This window comes from Loxodonta africana, chromosome 13 (assembly GCF_030014295.1).
Source record: "Loxodonta africana isolate mLoxAfr1 chromosome 13, mLoxAfr1.hap2, whole genome shotgun sequence".
NCBI classification, from domain to species: domain Eukaryota; kingdom Metazoa; phylum Chordata; class Mammalia; order Proboscidea; family Elephantidae; genus Loxodonta; species Loxodonta africana.
The window spans coordinates 15,387,665-15,405,457 of NC_087354.1; the positions used below are offsets into that span (position 1 = coordinate 15,387,665).

At 39.4% G+C, this 17,793-nt stretch overlaps 1 protein-coding gene across 1 annotated transcript in view; it reads left to right on the forward strand.

Annotated features, from left to right (window-relative positions):
- TTC23 (tetratricopeptide repeat domain 23) overlaps positions 1-17,793 on the forward strand; it is a 131,756-nt gene that overhangs the window by 41,387 nt on the left and 72,576 nt on the right. The window contains exon 6 of the mRNA XM_003413795.4: positions 14,677-14,854. Within this exon, the coding sequence (XP_003413843.2) occupies positions 14,677-14,854 (178 nt within the window). The remainder of the gene's footprint in view (positions 1-14,676; positions 14,855-17,793) is intronic.

Below are 17,793 nucleotides of genomic sequence, written 5' to 3' on the forward strand. Positions count from 1 at the left end.
GATAAATTACCTAAAATGGAAGCCCAAGCCCGTTACCATCAAGCAGATTCCAACTCTTAGTGACCCTGTAGGACAGGGTAGAACTGCCTCATAGGATTTCCAAGGGGCAGGTGGTGGCTTCAAACTGCTGACCTTTTGGTTAGCAGCCATAGCTTTTAACTACTACACCACTAGGGCTCCAACTGAAATGGAAATTGTGGTCAAAAGAAATGTGTGTGTGGGTATGTGAAATTTTGATGTAGAAAAGCTTATGTCTAAATTACATTCTCCCCAACAGTAAATGGGAATGTTTTACAGCATCTCTAATACTATTCTATAATTTCTCTATTATACTACAATATATTATTATATAATATATATCCACCACTCGTCTGCCAGTCGTTGTATTGTGGTGGCTTGTGCATTGCTGTGATGTGGGAATCTATGCCACCAGTATTTTAAATACCAGCAGGGTCACCCATGGTGGACAGGTTTCAGCAGAGCTTCCAGACTACGACAGACTAGGAAGAAAGACCTGGCAATCTACTTATTAAAAGATTTGGCCAGTGAAAACCTTATGAATAGCCACAGGACATTATCTTACACAGTGCCGGAAGATGAGCCTCTCAGAATGCAACCGGGGAAGAGCTGCCTCCTCGAAGTAGAATCAACTGTAATGACATGGATGGAGTCAAGCTTTCAGGACTATCATTTCCTGATGTGGCACAACTCGAAATGAGAAGAAGCAGCTGCAAACATCCACTAATAATTGGAACGTGGAATGTACGAAGTATGAACCTAGGAAAATTGGAAGTTGCCAAAAATGAAATGGAACACTTGAAGATGGATATCCTAAGCATTAGTGAGGTGAAATGGAGTGGTATTGGTCATTTTAATCGGACAATCATATAGTCTCCTATGCCAGGAATGACAAATTGAAGAGGAACAGCGTCACATCCACTGTCAAAAAGAATATTTCAAGATCTATCCTGTTAGTGATAGAATAATATCCATGTACTTACAAGGAAGACTGGTTAATACTCTTTTTCAAATTTATGCACCAACCACAAATGCCAAAGATGAAGAAACTGAAGATCTTTTTCTAACTTCTGCAGTCTGAAATTGACCAAACATACAATCAAGATGTATTCGTAATTACTGGAGATTGGAATGCAAAAGTTAAACAAAGAAGGATCAGTAGTTGGCAAATATGGCCTTGGTGATAGAAACAATGCTGGAGATCCCATTATAGAATTTTGCAAGACCAACGACCTATTCATTGCAAATACGTGTTTTCAACAACACAAATGGCAACTACACACATGGATCTTGCTGCATGGAATATACAGGAATCAAATCAACAACATCTGTGGAAAGAGATGGTGGAGAAGCTCAATAGCATCAAAGAGAACAAGGCCAGAGGCTGACTGGGGAGCAGAGCATCAATTGCTCATATGTAAGTTCAAGTTGAATCTGAAGAAAATTAAAACAAGTCCACGAGAGCCTGAGTACGACCTTGAGTATATCCCACCTGAATTTAGAGACCATCTCAAGAATAGAATTTATGCATTCAACACTGAAGACCAGATACTAGAAGAGTTGTGGAATGACATCAAGGACATCATACACAAAGAAAGCAAGGTCATTAAAAAGACAGGAAAGAAAGTAAACACCAAAATGGACATCAGAAGAGACTCTGAAACTTCCTCTTCAATGTAAAGTAGCTAAAGCAAATGGAAGAAATGATCAAGTAAAAGAACTGAACAGAAGATTTCAAATGGCAGCTTCAGAAGACAAGTATTATAACGAAATGTGCAAAGACCTGGGGTTAGAAAACCAAAGGAAAGCACACTGAAAGAACTGAAGAAAAAATTGAAGCCTTGAGTGGCAACATTGAAGATTTCTGTGGGCAAGATATTGAATGACCCAGGATACATCAAAAGAAGATAGAAATAATACAGAGAGTCACTGCACAAAAAAGAATTGGGAGGCGGAACCAAGATGGCGGAATAGACAGATGCTTTACAACAAAGACCTGAAAAAAACAAGTGAAACGAGTGTATTTATGACAAGCCAGGAGCCCTGAGCATCGAAGGCAAGCTTAGAAAACAAACAGAGGGGCAGGTGGAGGAAGAGACGGTTCAGAAGCAGAGAGGAATTACCAGACCTGAATCACAGGGAGCCCTCGGGCACCATTCCCGGAGCCGCGGTGGAGGGCTGATAGTAGCATTTGGCTGCAGTTTCCTCAGGGAGAAGCATCCAGCCACAGAACCTACTCACACCTCCGGAACCAGAGAAGAATGGCGCTCTCTGCAAAAGCTAAGTACTTCCATGTATTTTAATGGGCCCCAGCCCCACCCCCAAGCCAACATCAGAAGCTGAATTCCCTGGGCCTGAGATAGGCACTGTTGAGTGCCTAGAGCCATTCTCTCGGCCTTGGAGAAGGAAAAAATTTGCACTTGGGGGAAAAGATAATTTAGCAGCTCCACTAACTGGGGGAGCTTAGAACAGAAGTGGCTTCTGTCCAGGCATAAACAATCTGTGGACTTTGAGGACCTTTCCCCTCTGCATGGACCTGTGCGGGCCTATTTCAGGAGAATAGGCCCTTGTTAGCAGACTCCAACCATTTCAGCTATGTGGTGGAGAGGTGGGTGTTTGATGTTTGACATTGCTTTCCCTATTAAACAGAGTCCTCACCTACCCACATCGGGGCCTACAGGCTGGTAGCTCCATTCAGATCACCCAGCCACCCACGACAGGAGTCCAAGGATAACTGGTACCTCCCAGACCTTACAGCCAAAACCACTGGGTGGCCATGGTCCATCTGCAGAACCCACCCACCTGCACGCTCTAGGGAACAGGGATGCGCTTTCCTCAGAGACACTCAGGGGTCGGTTCTCAACCCCCTGCCTTGTTCAGAGCATGACGCCCTGCTGTAGCCAGATACCGGTACCTACACCAATCACCCCTGCCCCCTCTAAGACTGTAGGACAGAGCCTGTGCCACATACGTGACGATCAGCTACCTGGACACCTGAGCTGAATTCACACCAGAAAAATTAACGACTCCTAGACTGATATTCCTGATAACAGCTCTAGCCATCTGGGGGCACGACATCAGAGCTCCAAAGACAAAAATAATCAAGGTAGCTCACTCAATCAACCCATTTGGTCATATCAAAACAAAACAAAGCAGCTATGACACAGTAAGCAAGCATAAACTAATACAATAACTTATAGATGGCTCAGAGACAACAGTCAATATCAAGTCACATAAAGAAACAGACCACGATCACCTCAACAGGCTCTCAAAACAAAGAATCCAGGGATCTTCTAGGTGAAGGTGCCTTTCTGGAATTACCAGAGGCAGAATACAAAAGTTTAATATACACAACCCTTCAAGACATCAGGAAGGAAATGAGGCAATACGCAGAACAAGCCAAGGAACACACAGATAAAGCAACAGAAGAAATTAAGAAGATTATTTAGGAACATAATGAAAAATTTAATAAGCTGAAAAAATCCATAGACAGACAGCAATCAGAAATTCAGATGATCAACAATAAAATTACAGAAGTAGACAACTCAATAGAAAGTCAGAGGAGCAGAACTGAGCAAGTAGAAGCCAGAATTTCTGAACGTGAAGATAAATCACTTGGCACTGATATATTTGGTGAAAAATCAGATAAAAGAATTTTAAAAAATGAAGAAAACTTAAGAATCATGTGGGACCCTATTAAGAGAAATAACCTACGAGTGATTGGAATACTAGGACAGGAAGGGACAACAGAAAATACAGAGACAATTGTTTAAGATTTGTTGGAAGCAAACTTCCCTGATATCGTGAAAGATGAGAAGATATCTATCCAAGATGCTCGTAGAACTCCACATAAGGTAGATGTTAAAAGAAAGTCAACAAGACATATTATAATCCAACTTGCCAAAACCAAAGATAAAGAGAGAATTTTAAGAGTAGCTAGGGATAAACAAAAAGTCACCTGCAAAGGAGAGCCAGTAAGAATAAGCTCAGAGTACTTGGCAGAAACCACGCAGGCCAGAAGCCAATGGGATGACTTATATAAAAAATTGAAGGAAAAAAATTGCCTGCCAAGAATCATATATCCAGCAAAACTGCCTCTTATATATGAAGGTGAAATTAGGACATTTCCAGATAAACAGATGTTTAGGGAATTTGTAAAAACGAAAACTACAAGGAATACTAAAGGGAGTTCTTTGGTTAGAAAATCAATAATATCGTGTATCCGCCCAAGCCTAGAACACTGGGCAGAGCAATCAGAAGGCAACCCAGACAGGGAAATTAAAAAAAAACAAAGCAAAATTAAAAAAAAAAAAAGCTCAAAACAGGGTAACAGCAATGTTATTATGTAAAAGAAGACAACATTAAAACAAAAAGAGGGACTAAGAAAGGTAATCATACACCTTCCATATGGAGAGGAAGATACGGCGATACAAAGAAATAAAAGTTAGGTTTAAATTTAGAAAAATAGGGGTAAATAATGAGGTAACCACAAAGGAGACAAACTATTCTACTCATCAAAATAAAATACAAGAAAAAAATAGAGACTCAGCAGAAACAAAATCAACAACAACAAATATAAGGAAAGGACAATATATAAAGATAAATTAAATGGGCAAAATAAACTGTCAACAACACACAAAAAAAGACATCGAAATTACCCATAATTACCCTGAAGGTAAATTGACTAAATGCACTAAGAAAGAGACAGAGAGTGGCAGAATGGATTAAAAAACACGATCCGTCTATATGCTGCCTACAAGAGACACACCTTAGACTTAGAGATACAAACAAACTAAAACTCAAAAGATGGAAAAAAAATATCAAGCAAACAACAATCAAAAAAGAGCAGGAGTGACAATATTAATTTCTGACAAAATAGACTTTAAAGTTAAATCCATCATAAAGGATAAGGAAGGACACTGTGTAATGACTAAAGGGACAATACACCAAGAAGATATAACCATTTTAAATATTTATGCACCCAATGTCAGGGCTGCAAGATACATAAAACATCCTCCATCAGCATTGAAAAGTGAGATAGACAGCCCCACAATAATAGTAGGAGACTTCAACACACCACTTTCAGTGAAGGACAGGACATCCAGAAGGAAGCTCAATAAAGACACGGAAGATCTAAATGCCACAGTCAACCAACTTGACCTCATAGACATAAACAGAACACTCCATCCAACAGCAACCAAGTATACTTTCTTTTCTAGTGCACATGGAACATTCTCGAGAATAGACCACATGTTAGGGCATAAAGCAAGCCTTAGCAGAATCCAAAACATGGAAATATTACAAAGCATCTTCTCTGACCATAAGGCCATAAAAGTGGAAATCGATAACTGAAAAAGCAGAGAAAAGAAATCAAACACTTGGAAACTGAACAATACCCTGCTCAAAAAAGACTGGATTATAGAAGACATTAAGGAAGGAATAAGGAAATTCAGAGAATCCAATGAGAATGAAAACACTTCCTATCAGAACCTTTGGGACACAGTGAAACCAGTGCTCAGAGGTCAATTTATATCAATAAATGCACACATCCAAAAAGAAGAAAGGGCCAAAATCAAAGAATTACCCCTACAACTTGAACAAATAGAAAGAGAGCAACAAAAGAAACCCGCAGGTGCCAGAGGAAGACAAATAATAAAAATTAGAGCAGAATTAAATGAAATAGAAAACAGGGAAACAATTCAAAGAATTAACAAGACCAAAAGCTGGTTCTTCAAAAAAATCAACAGAATTGATACGACATTGGTCAAACTAACAAAAGAAAACAGGATAGGAAAAAATAACCCAAACAAGAAATGAGATGGGCGATATTACAACAGACCCAACAGAAATTAAAAGATTCATATCAGATTACTATGAAAAATTGTACTCTAACAAATTTGAAAACCTAGAAGAAATGGATGAATTCCTAGAAACACACTACCTACCTAAACTAACACAGAGGTAGAAAAACTAAATAGACCCATAACAAAAGAAGAGATTGAAAAGGTAATCAAAAAACTCCCAACAAAAAAAAGCCCTGGCCTGGACAGCTTCACTGCATAGCTCTACCAAACTTTCAGGGAAGAGTTAACACCACTACTACTAAAGGTATTTCAGAGCATAGAAAAGGACGGAATACTACCAAACTCATTCTATGAAGCCAGCATATCCCTGATACCAAAATCAGGCAAACACACCACAAAAAAAGAAAATTATAGACCTATATCCCTCATGAATGTAGATGCAAAAATCCTCAACAAAATTCTAGCCAATAGAATTCAACAACATATCAAAGAAATAATTCACCATGACCAAGTGGGATTCATACCAGGTATGCAGGGATGGTTCAACATTAGAAAAACAATTAATGTAATCCATCACATAAATAAAACAAAAGAATCACATGATTTTATCAATTGATGCAGAAGAGGCATTTGACAAAGTGCAACACCCATTCATGATAAAAACTCTCAGCAAAATAGAAATAGAAGGAAAATTCCTCAACACAATAAAGGGCATTTATACAAAGCTAACAGCCAGAATCATCCTATATGGAGAGAGGCTGAAAGCATTCCCTTGAGAACGGGAACCAGACAAGGATGCCCTTTATCATCGCTCTTATTCAGCATTGTGTTGGAGGTCCTAGCCAGAGCAATTAGGCTAGACAAAGAAAAAAAGAGCATCCAGATTGGCAAGGAAGAAGTAAAATTATCTCTATTTGCAGACGACATGATCTTAAACACAGAAAACCCTAAAGAATCCTCAAGAAAACTACTGAAACTAATAGAAGACTTCAGCAGAGTATTGGGATACAAGATGAATATACAAAAATCAGCTGGATTCCTCTACACGAACAAAAAGAACATCGAAGAGGAAATCACCAAATCAGTACCATTTACAGTAGCCCCCAAGAAGATAAAATACTTAGGAATAAATCTTACCAGAGATGTAAAAGACTTATACAAAGAAAACTATAATACACTTCTGCAAGAAACCAAAAGAGACCTACGTAAGTGGAAAAACATACCTTGCTCATGGATAGGGAGACTTAACATTATAAAAATGTCTATTCTATTAGAAGTGATCTATACATTTAATGCAATTCCATTCCAAATTCCAATGACATTCTTTAATAAGATGGAGAAATAAATCAGCAACTTCGTATGGAAGGGAAAAAGGCCCTGGATAAGCAAAGCATTACTGAAAAAGAAGAACAAAGTGGGAGGCTTTACTCTGCCTGATTTTAGAACTTATTATACCTCCACAATAGTCAAAACAGCCTGGTACTGGTATGACAACAGATACATGGACCAATGGAACAGGATTGAGAATCCAGACGTAAATCCATCCACATATGAGCAGTTGATATTTGACAAAGGCCCCAAAACAGTTAAATGCGGAGAAGACAATCTGTTTAACAAATGGTGCTGGCATAACTGGATATCCATCTGCAAAAAAATGAAACAAGACCCATACCTCACTCCATGCACAAAAACGAGCACAAAATGGATCAAAGACCTAAATATAAAATCAAAAACGATGAAGATCATGGAAGAAAAAATAGAGACAGCATTAGGAACCCTAACACTTGGCATAAACAGTGTACAAAACATTACTAACAATGCAGAAGAAAAACTAGATAACTAGGAGCTCCTAAAAATCAAACACCTATGCTCATCCAAAGACTTCACCAAAAGAGTAAAAATATTACCTACAGACTGGGAAAAAGTTTTTAGCTATGACATTTCCAGTCAGCGCCTGATCTCTAAAATCTACATGATACTTCAAAAACTCAACTGCAAAAAGACAAATAACCCAATTAAAAAATAGGCAAAACTAAAGACACTTGACTAAAGACGTTCAGGTAGCTAACAGATACATGAGGAAATGCTCACAATCATTAGCCATTAGAGAAATCCAAATCAAAAGTACAATGAGATTCCATCTCACTCCAACAAGGCTGGCATTAATCCAAAAAATACAAAACAATAAATGTTGGAGAGGTTGTGGAGAGATTGGAACACTTACACACTGCTGGTGGGAATGTAAAATGGTACGACCACTTTGGAAATCGATTTGGCACTTCCTTAAAAAGCTAGAAATAGAACTACCATACGATCCAGCAATCCCCCACTTGTTGGAATATATCCTAGAGAAATAAGAGCCTTTACAAGAACAGATATATGCACACCCATGTTTATTGCAGCACTGTTTACAATAGCAAAAAGATGGAAGCAACCAATGTGCCCATCAACAGATGAATGGATAAATAAATTATGGTATATTCACACAATGGAATACTATGCATCGATAAAGGACAGTGAGGAATCTGTGAAACATTTCATAACATGGAGGAACCTGGAAGGCATTATGCTGAGTGAAATTAGTCAGTTGCAAAAGGACAAATATTGTATAAGACCACTATTATAAGAACTCAAGAAATAGTTTAAACAGAGAAGAAAATATTCTTTGATGGTTATGAGAGGAGGGGGAGGGAAGGTTGGAGGGGATAGTTACTAATTAGATGGTAGATAAGAACTACTTCAGGTGAGGAGAAAGATGACACACAGTACAGGCGAGGTCAGCACAATTGGACTAAATGAAAAGCAAAGAAGTTTCTGGAATAAACTGAATGCTTTGAAGGCCAGCGTAGCAGGGACGGGGGGTTGAGGACCATGGTTTCAGGGGGCATCTAAGTCAATTGGCATAATAAAATCTATTAAGAAAATAATCTGCATCCCACCTTGGAGAGAGGCATCTGGGGTCTTAAACACTAGCAAGCAGCCATCTAAGATGCATCAATTGGTGTCAACCCACCTGGATCGAAGGAGAATGAACAGCATGCAATTATAAGCCCAAGAAACAGAAAGGGCCACATAAACTAGAGACTACATCATCCTGAGACCAGAAGACCTAGATGGTGCCTGGCTACAACCGATGACTGCCCTGACAGAGAATGCAACAGAGAACACCTGGGGGAGCAGGAGAGCAGTGGGATGCAGACCTCAAATTCTCGTAAAAAAGATCAGACTTAATGCTCTGACTGAGACTAAAAGGACCCTGGTGGTCATAGCCCCCAGACCTTCTGTTGGCCCAGGACAAGAACCATTCCCAAAGCCAACTCTTCACACGTGGATTGGACTGGACAATAGGTTGTTGAGGGATGCTTGTGAGGAGTGAGCTTCTTGGGTCAGGTGGACACTTGAGACTATGTTGGCATCTCCTCCCTGGAGGGGAGATGAGAGGGTAGAGGGGTTAGAAGCTGGTGAAATGGACAAAAAAGAGAGAGTGGAGGGAGGGATTGGGTTGTCTCATTAGGGGGAGAGCAATGGGAGTATGTAGCAAGGTGTGTATAGGTTTTCTGCATGAGAGACTGATTTGATTTGTAAACTTTCACTTAAAGCACAATAAAAATTAAAAAAAAAAAAGAATTGGTCAACGCTCAGCCATTTCAAGAGGTAGCATATCATGAAGAATGGATGGTATTGAAGGAAGAATTCCAAGCTGCACTGAAGGCATTGGCAAAAAACAAGCCTACAGGAATTGATGGAATACCAATTGAGATGTTTCAACAAATGGATGAAAAGCTGGAAGTGCTAACTCAGCTATGCCAAGAAATTTGGAAAATAGGTACCTGGCCAACGGACTGGAGGAGATCCATGTATATGCCCATTCCAAAGAAAGGTGATCCAACCAAATGCTGAAATTATCTAATAATATCATTAACATTATATGCAAGTAAAATTTTGTTGTGGTTGATTAAAAAATGGTCACAGCAATACATCAATGGGAATCTGCCAGAAATTCAAGCTGAATTCGGAAGAGTACGTGAGATGAGAGATATCATTGCTAATGTCAGGTAGATCTTGGCTGAAAGCAGAAAGATGTTTACCTGTGTTTTATTGACTTTGCAAAGGCATTCAGCTGTGTGGATCGTAATAAGTTATGGATAACATTGTGGAGATTGGGAATTCCGGAACACTTAATTGTGCTCGTGTGGAACTTGTTCACGGACCAAGAGACAGTTGTTCAAAGAGAACAAGGGAATACTGTGTTATTTAAAATCAGGAAAGGTATGTGTCAGGGTTGTATCCTTTCACCATACTTATTCAGTCGGTATGCTGAGCAAATAATCCAAGAAGCTGGACTATATGAAGAGGAATGGGGCATCAGGATTGGAGGAAGACTCATTAACAACCTGCATTATGCAGATGACACAACCTAGCTTGCTGAAAGTGAAGAGGATTTGAAGGACTTACTGATGAACATCAAAGACCACTGCCTTCAGTATGGATTACACTTCAATGTACAGAAAACAAAAATCCTCACAACTGGACCAATAAACAACATCATGATATATGAAGAAAAGACGGAACTTGTCAAGGATTTCATTTTGCTTGGATCTACGATCAACACCGATGGAAGCAGCATTCAAGAAATCAAAAGATGCATCGCATTGGGCAATCTGCTGCAAAAGATCTCTTTAAGGTATTAAAAAGCAAAGATGTCCCCTTGACGACTAAGGTACACCTGACCCAAGCCATGGTGTTTTCAATTACACCATATGCACTGGAAACCTGGACAGTGAATAAGGAAGATAGAAAAACTTATCATTAACTTTATATGGAAAGGGAAGAAGCCCTGGACAAGTAAAGCACTATTGAAGAAGAAGAATAAAGTAGGAGGACGTACACTACCTGACCTCAGAACCCACTACACAGCTGTGGTAGTCAGAACAGCCTGGCACTGGTACAATGACAGACACATTGACCAATGGAACAGAATTGAGAACCCAGATGTAAATCCATCCACCTACGGTCATCTGATCTTGATAAAAGCCCAAAGTCCATTAAATGGGGAAAAGACAATCTTTTTAACAAATGGTGCCAGCAAAACTGGATGTCCATCTACAAAAAAATGAGACAGAACCCATATTACAGGATACAAACCACAATGAACAGTATACAAACACCAGCAGATAAGCTAGATAACTGGGATCTTCTAAAAATAAAACACTTAGGCCCATCAAAAGACTTCACCAAAAGTGTTAAAAAGAACCTACAGACTGGGAATAAATTTTTGGCTATGACAAATCCGACAAAGATCTAATCTCTAAAATCTGCAGGAAATCCAACTCTTCTACAGAAAAAGAAAAAAAGAAAGACACATAATACAATTAAAAAATGGGCAAAGGACATGCATGACCAGACACTTCACCAAAGAAGACATTCAGGCTGTGAACAAACACATGAGGAAATGCTCCCGGTCACTAGCCATTAAAAACCCATAACCCAGTGCCGTCAAGTCAATTCTGACTCATAGCGGACTAGCCATTAGAGAAATGCAAATCAAAACTACAATGAGATACCATCTGACCCCGACATTCCTGGCACAAATCAAAACAAATAACCAATAACAAATATTGGAGAGGCTGTGGGGAGAATGGAACTGTTATGCACTGCTGGTGGGAATGCAAAATGATACAAACATTTTGAAAAATGGTATGTGCTTCCTTAAAAAGCTAGAAATAGAATTATCGTATGATCCAGCAACCCCACTCCTATGACTATATCCTAGAGAAATAAGAGCTGTCACACGAATAGACAAATGCACACCCATGTTCATTACAGCATTATTCACAATAGCAAAAAGATGGAAACAACCTAGATGCCCATCAACAGGAGAATCGATAAACAAACTATGGTACATACACACAATGGAATACTATGCAACATTAAAGAAATACGATGAATCTGCGAAACATCCCACAACATGGATGAATCTGGAGGCCATTATACTGAGTGAAATAAGTCAGTTACAAAATGACAAATATTGTATGAGACCAATATTATAAAAACTTATGAAAAGGTTTATACACAAAAGAAACAATCTTTGATGGTTATGAGGAAAGGGAGGGGTGGGGATGGAAAAACAATAAATAGACAATAGATAAGTGATCACTTTGGTGAAAGGTAAGACAGTACACAATACTGGGGACATCCGCACAACTTGACCAAGGCAAGGTCACGGAAGCTTCATAGACACGTCCACACTCCCCGAGCTGAGGCTTGGGGGCCATGGTCTTGGGAGGCCTCTAGCTCAATTGGCATAACATAGTTTATAAAGAAAATGTTTACACTCTGCTTTGGTGAGTGGCGTCTGGGGTCTTAAAAGCTTGTGAATGGCCATCTAAGATACTTCACTGGTCCCAACCCATCTGGAGCAAGGGAGAATGAGGAAAACCAAAGACACAAGGGAAAGATTAGTCCAAAGGACTAACAGACAACAACTACCACAGCCTCCACCTGACTGAGTCCAGCACAACTAGATGGTGCCCGGCTACCACCACAAACTGTTCTGACAGGGATCATAATAGAGAGTCCCAGACAAAGCTGGAGATAAATGTAGAACAAAATTCTAACTCACAAATAAAGACCAGACTTACTGGTCTGACAGAGACTGAAGAAACTCTGAGAGTATGGCCCCCAGGTACTCTTTTAATTCAGTACTGAAGTCACTCCTGAGATTCACCGTTCAGGCGGAGATTAGGCCCCTAAAACAAAATGATACTAAATGGGCATACCAGCCCAGGGACAAGGGCAAGAAAGCAGGAGGGGGCATGAAAGCTGATAATGGGGAACCCAAGGTCTAGAGGGGAGAATGTTGATACATTGTGAGGTTGGCAACCAATGTCACAGAACAGTATGTATATTAATTGTTTAATGAAAAACTAATTTGCTCTGTAAACCTTCATCCAAAGCACACAAAAAAAGAGAATAAAGAAAAAGAAATCACAATAAAAAAGAGAATAAAGAAAAAGAAATCAAATGACGTACGACATTGGACAAATCTGCTACACAAGGCCTCTTTAAAGTATAGAAAAGCAAAGATGTCATTTTGAGGACTAAGATGTTCCTGACCCAAGCCATGGTATTTTAAATCGTTTCATATTCATATGAAAGCTGGACAATATATTAGGAAGACTGAGAAAAAATTGATGCCTTTGAATTTTGGTATTGGTGAAGATGTTGAATATACCGTAGATTGCCAGAAGAACGAACAAATCTGTCTTGGAAGAAGTACAGCCAGAATGCTCCTTAGAAGCAAGGATGGCAATACTTTGTCTCATGTACTTTGGACATGTTATCAGGTGGAAGCAGTCCCTGGAAAAGGAGATCACGCTTGGTAAAGCAGAGGGTCAACGAAAAAGAGGAAGACCCTCAGTGAGATGGATTGACACTGTGGCTGCAACAATGGGCTCAAACATAGCAATGATTGTAAGGATGGTGCAGGACCAGGCGGTGTTTTGTTCTTTTGCACACAGGGTCACCGTGTGTCGGAACCCACTCAACAGCACCTAACAACAACATAATACGTATAATTAGTATAATGTTGTGGTTTTTGTAGTTGTTAGTTGCCATCGAGTCAATTCTGACTTATGGAGACCATATATGTGCAGGGTAGAACTGCTCCATAGGGTTTTCAAGGCTGTGATATTTAGAATCAGATGTACAGACCTGTCTTCTGATGTGCCTCTGGTGGGTTCGAACCACAAATCTTTCCGGTAGTAGTCAAGCACTCAACCCTTTGTGCCACCCAGGGACTTCTAATTAGTATAATAATTGGTATTAATATAATTAGTATGATAATGCTATATGAATATAGTACTTCTATGCACTATTATTAGTCTTCGACTGTTTCTGTAATTTCTCAACAGACCAGTTATCAGCATCCTAGCATTCTTTATTATCGTGGTGGTTGTTTTATTAAGTATTTTATATTTTTTAAACTACCACCCACATAGCACTTACTATGTGTCAGAAACTGTTCTTGGTGTTTGTCTTAGTTGGGCTCTCTAGAGAAGCAAAACCGGTGAGACATATATATATAAATAAACATGTATTTAGAGAAATTCACTTCAAGGAAATGATTCATGTAATTGTAGGGATGGCAAGTCCTGAATCCGTAGGTCAGGCAGTAGGCCGGAGACCTCTGCTGGCTCACAGGATTGCAGGGGCTGGAAAATGAAAAATCTGCAGGTCAAGTGGCAGACTGGAGACGTCTGCAGGTCATGGAACTGGAGGTCAGGTGACAAGGGTCAAGACAGAGAGCTAGCTAGCTCTGCGAGAATATCCATATATGTTCTGGAGGCAAACCACGCCCCAAGGAAACTTCCTTTGCAACTGATTGGTTGATCACATCAGATCATGGACGGTCATTATATTACTTTGCATCACATCGTATTACAAACAGCAACCAGTCCAGTATCTGGCCAAACCAGTGAGTATCCTAGCCTAGCCAAATTGACATACAAAATTGGCCATCACAGAGTTTTTGTAAATATTAACTAATTCAGTCTTCATACTAACCTAATGAAGTGGGCACTATTATTATCCTTAACTTTCAGATGAGGAAACTGCTAAATAACTTGAAGATTGTACATCTGGTAAGCGGTGGAGTCAGCATTCGAACCCAAGTGGTGTGACTCCTGAGTTCATGCCCTTAACCACTGTCCCCTGCTGCCTCTTGGAGGAAAGGCTTCATGGGCTAGGAAATGAATCCAGACAACAGTGGTCAGTTAACCAAATCCTAACTACCAAACCACCTACATTTTCAATTTTAATTTTTTAAAAAATAGTTTCTTTGATTTTTTTTTAGACTGTATCAAGGTCAGAAGAAATCAAAAGAAGCTCTGCCCCATTATCAAGAGGCATTGGAATATATCCAGAGCAGTAAAGGTGAAAAAAGTCTGGAGTGTGTCCCAGTACTGAGGGAACTAGCAGGTGTGGAACAAGCCCTGGGATCACACGACTCGTGCATCAACCATTTATTACAGGTAAGCTGCAATACACTGGCCACCAAAGCTGTTCTGGACCTAGCGCTTTCCGTAGACACCAGCGGACTAACAGCTTTGAAAATGCCTGACTTTCTTATCCACTAAAGATGAGTAGAACACTTGGCCTAGGGTCACTGCTTAATAAACACTTGCTTATTAGATGACAGAAACCCTGGTGGCGTAGTGGTTAAGTGCCACGGCTGCTAACCAAAGGGTCGGTAGTTCGAATCCGCCAGGCGCTCCTTGGAAACTCTATGGGGCAGTTCTACCCTGTCCTAAAGGGTCACTATGAGTCAAATCGACTCGAGGGCATGGGGTTTGGTTTTTTTTTTTTTATTAGATGACCAAGTGAATGCTGGAAACTGGGCTCCTGTTACCAGGTGCACATTCCGCTAACAGCCCAAGATTCCCAAAAGAGGGTTTTCCTCACACTATCTGCATAATTTAAGTATTATTTCCCAGACAAAGTTTCTTTCTCCAATAGTATTTATTTAGAGCTTATATAATCAAACTGATTAGGACTCTTTTCTAGTATACTCTAATATCTCCTTCATGCCACTTAGAGTTGTCATCTGTTAGCCACTATTCTACTTTATCATAAGAATTTTCATTGAGTTTGATGTCTTTGTATGGTATCATACACTACCCAGTGCCGTCGATTCATATCATACACTAAGCATATTTTGTTTTTCTGAGAATTTTTCTCTACAAAAATTGTAAAAAATAAGCTAAAACCCTCCTGTTATTTCAAGTGAGATATAATGACAACTAAAGTATCCTGTATTCTCCCTTTATCTGGGTTATCTCTTTTAATCATTATTACTACCCGTGATATATTATTATTTCCATTTTATAGATAAGGAAATCAAGAATTAGTCGGTTGAGTGATTTTCTCTCCCAAGACTACACAGCCAATAAATGGTGTAGTCCAGATTCAAACTCAGTATTTTTTAGACAGGTTACTCTGGCTGGTAGGTAGAGAATGGACTGTGGAAGTGGAGAGACCAGTTAGGAGGCTGTTGAAGTAGTGAAGGCTAATATGATGGTGGCTTGGACTAGAATGATGGTAGTGGGGATAAAGAGAAGAAATGTTGAGAAATGTTTAGGAGGCAGAATTGACTGATGGTACTTGATGATTCATTGACTGTGAGGAGAGGCAGGAAAGTGAAGAGTCAAAGATGATTCCCAGGTTACTGATCTGGACAACTGAACGGTTGTGCCATTTACAGTGTGGGCATGGGTGCTATTGGGTGATGGAGAAACGGTGAGCTCAATATTTGTTTTTGTTTTCATTTTCTTATCGTAGTAAATATATATGTAACAGAACATTTGCCATTTCAGCATTCTTCACAGGTGCAATTCTGTGACATTAATTATGTTTATTATGTTGTTCAACCATCACCATGATCCATTCTCCAAATTTTTCCATCACCCTTAGCGGAAGGCCAGTGTCCCTGAAGCACTGAGGCCTCCTTGTCCCCTCCCTCCACCCATCTCTGGTATTCACTAGTAAACTTTTGTCTCTATGCATTTGCCTAGTCTAGATATTTTATATAAGTGGGCTCATATGATATTTGTCGTTTTATGTCTGACTTATTTCATTTAGCATCATGTGTTCAAGGTTCATCCGTGTGATAGCATGTTCCAGAACTTCTTTTCTCTTTAGGGCTGAATACATCCTATTCATCCATTTATCTGTTGATGGACTCTTGGGTTGTTCCGACTTTTTGGCTAGTATGAGTAATGCTGAAATGAACATTAGTACAAGTATCCTAAATTTTTCAAGACTAAATCCAGATCTACTCTCAAAGTCTCAGCACAGCCTCTGCTGCACCCATTTCTAAATTTCAAAGGAAGACATCCTGTGATAATATCCTCAGAGTCATCCTCAAGAATGGTCACCACTGACAAAATTCTCTGGAATAGTAGGTGACTTTTGAGACCCAATACCAGCAGTAGGCATTACAAAGATTTGAGCGTGGTTTGGAGAAGCATTTCCCAAACTGTGTTCCGTAGGATACTGGCATCTTGCTAGCATTCATAGACTTTCCTGGAAAAAGTGTTTGCAGATAAATAAAAGTGGAAAATATTAAGTTAAACTCAAACAGATTTCTTTAACACATGGTTTTACAGTGCATTAATATGCCAATGTGATTGTGAATCAAGAGGGAATTGAATCAGCTCTGTGAGACACTACTATTCCCCAGACCATTTAGGAAACACTGGCTTAGAGGAAGAAATTCAAATGTCTAAGGGAGGGATTAGCAAAGGGATTCAAATATAAATGCTGCCCTCCAGTGTATCAGATCATACCACTCTCGGGAGCCTTTAACAATCCATGAATGAGAAATGAGTTTAGGTAGCTCCCATATTTGTGGGGCTCAGATTCACCGTTTTTAAATATTTTGCCACATTTATATTGTCTTTCTGTGTAGACACCTATCCAAACATGCATACACTTATATGCACACATACAATGAGAGAGTATTGTCTTTATTTTTTAATCATCTGAAAGTATGTTGGCTATGTTGTATTCTTTTATCCCGGAAATACTTCAGTGTATATTTCATTAAAACAAGAATATTCTTTTATGTAACCACGGTACAGTTATCAAATTCAGGAAAATTTACATTGGTACAGGCTATATTTCAGCTTTTACAATTGTCCCAATTCTGTCCTTTATGGCAGTTTTTTTCCCTCCAGTGCAAAGTCCAGTCCAGGATCATGTATTACATTTAGTCGCCATGGCTCAGGTCTCCTTTAACCTGGAACACTTTCTCAGCCTGAACTTTGTTATGACATTGAAGCTTTTGAAGAATTGTCTTAGGCTGGGTTCTCTAGAGGAGCAAAACCAGTGAAGCACGTATATAAATATATAGAGTGAGATTTATTTACAAGAAATTGCTCACAAAATTGTACAGGCTGGCAAGTCCCATATC